Raw genomic sequence first — 2051 nt, 5'->3', positions numbered from 1 at the left:
ATTCATTAATATATATATGTATATGTATATATGTATGTATATATATGTGTATGTCTCTTAAATGTGTTGCATTATGTGTTGCTGCCATCTAGGGTAAGCCTGTTTAAAACTGCTTTAGACTTGCTATCATTCAATTTTATACTGCGCTCCCTCTATGAGGGCAAATGAGGAATTACATTTCAAACGAGTCAGGCCAAACCAATAACTATGAAGTGATGTTATTTCTTTTTGTTATATGGGAATTAATGGGCGTATAAATGTGTTTTTCACCTTTTAACCACTATCAGCACTCTTATGTCTCAAGTATCCAAAGCAAATATCAACATTTTAATATGCCTTATTCAAGGTCATGCCTCACTATCACACACACACACACACACACACACACACACACACACACACACACACACACACACACACACACACGAAAGATAAAGACAGCAAATAAAATATAAGCAGCTTTCTGTGAGGTAATTACTTCGTAGGTTACTCTGACCGGTGGTGCTTTTGTGCTCTCTCCCTGTTTTTCTCTGCTTTCATTCCAAAGTGATTTCCTGATCAGTTCCATGATGTGGCATTCTCAAACATGGCAAAAGGTTGGTACAGCTGAAGCTTAAATGTTTATAGTCTTTGTCACTCAGTAATGTTAAATTGTTAAATCTATCTCTATATATTTAAGAGCAAATTTGTCTTCAGGTGACATTAAATGAAATAAATAAAGGAAAAATAATGCACTGTTACTTGTTTTGTGTTTTTGAGCTCTGAACACTCATTTTCTCACCTGATAACAAATGTGTTACTTTGTGTATTCAAAAGGGCACATGAAGGGTGCATGTTTTAGTTGGTTACCAAGAGAAATGTCAGTTTTCTATGCTTTTTCTTTTATAAGCAATTAAAGAAAGAATTTCAGTGTAACAATAAAAAACCTAACATCATGTTTTGATCAGACTTGCAGTGTTTTACATTTTATGCTGATAAAAACAATAAAGTACTGTTGATGCAAGTCAAATGAATTGAAAGTTCAACTCTGAATGAAAATTGAATTAAAGAATACCCAAGAACATCTTCTTTGCTGTTTTTTCTTTTTTTTCTTCTTTATATTTTCCTTTATTTTTTGTGTTTGTGTCAAGCAGATTTTGGATTTATAGGATTTAAAGCAAACAAATGGGGCTATAAAATAAATTTTCCATGTTTTTTCATTTTTTGATAAAAGTCTTGTGGTTCTTTCAACTAGTTGAGTGACACTAATTGGTCAAACTTGACCCTTCATCTTGAGACGTCCCTTACCAACGCACTGAATCACTTCCTGGATAACTGGAGGCGCAACGTGACTGCTGCAAGCAACTCTCTGGACAAGACTCTGGCTGAGGAGAACTTCAGGGACGTGATCTGGTATCTCGCCGTGATGATCGGCATGTTTGCCTTCATTATTGTGGCCATGCTGGTGAACACAGTCAAATCTAAAAGGAGGGAGCACTCTAATGACCCCTACCACCAATACATCAAGGAGGACTGGACGGCTCAAAAACAGCAGGGCGATATCATAGCTAATTTTGAGGCTAGATAATGAGGGCAGAATGAGGTCACAGCAGAGATTTGCTGTGAAGACCAGCAGAAAAAAAAGTCATATAAAAAAAGAACCATCATTAATTAGTTACCATTACTAATGAGCACAACAGCAGATTTTGCAAAGTTATTTCTTGATGTCCCACTGCTAACCTGTTAGATGAGCTTCTGAAGGACAGCTTATATGTAGATGTATAACAATGCAATACTGGAAATGTATTAGGGGAAAAAAATGTAGATTTTGAGATGTTGCGCTTTGAAGCATATAAAGATTTTGCACTTTGAGCTGTTGTTTCTTTATTGTCACATATATGCACCCACACAAACATACCTAGAGACAAGACAGAGACGGAGAGAGAAAGAAAGAAAGAAAAAGAAAAGGAGGAGGTACACCGAATAAAGGTTTATAATTTTTAATCATTGTGATGGTTGTGATGTAAATTTCCAGAGGTATTTGTTGGACAGCACTCACATAAAAACATTTT

The 2051-nt window shown here is 35.6% G+C and overlaps 1 protein-coding gene across 1 annotated transcript; it reads left to right on the top strand.

The window, feature by feature from the left end:
• The first annotated feature begins 497 nt into the window (after nucleotides 1-497).
• Nucleotides 498-1838, top strand: LOC102298296 (potassium voltage-gated channel subfamily E member 2). The gene is made up of 2 exons (XM_005921510.3): nucleotides 498-596; nucleotides 1235-1838. Exons 1-2 carry the CDS (start codon nucleotides 567-569, stop codon nucleotides 1565-1567), a joined length of 363 nt encoding a protein of 120 aa, XP_005921572.2. The 5' UTR covers nucleotides 498-566; the 3' UTR covers nucleotides 1568-1838.
• The last annotated feature ends 213 nt before the right edge of the window (nucleotides 1839-2051 follow it).

The sequence above is a fragment of the Haplochromis burtoni genome, unplaced genomic scaffold (genome assembly GCF_018398535.1).
Source record: "Haplochromis burtoni strain Fernald_Lab_line unplaced genomic scaffold, NCSU_Asbu1 Contig_48, whole genome shotgun sequence".
NCBI classification, from domain to species: domain Eukaryota; kingdom Metazoa; phylum Chordata; class Actinopteri; order Cichliformes; family Cichlidae; genus Haplochromis; species Haplochromis burtoni.
This window is presented reverse-complemented; position numbering and strand designations above follow the sequence as displayed.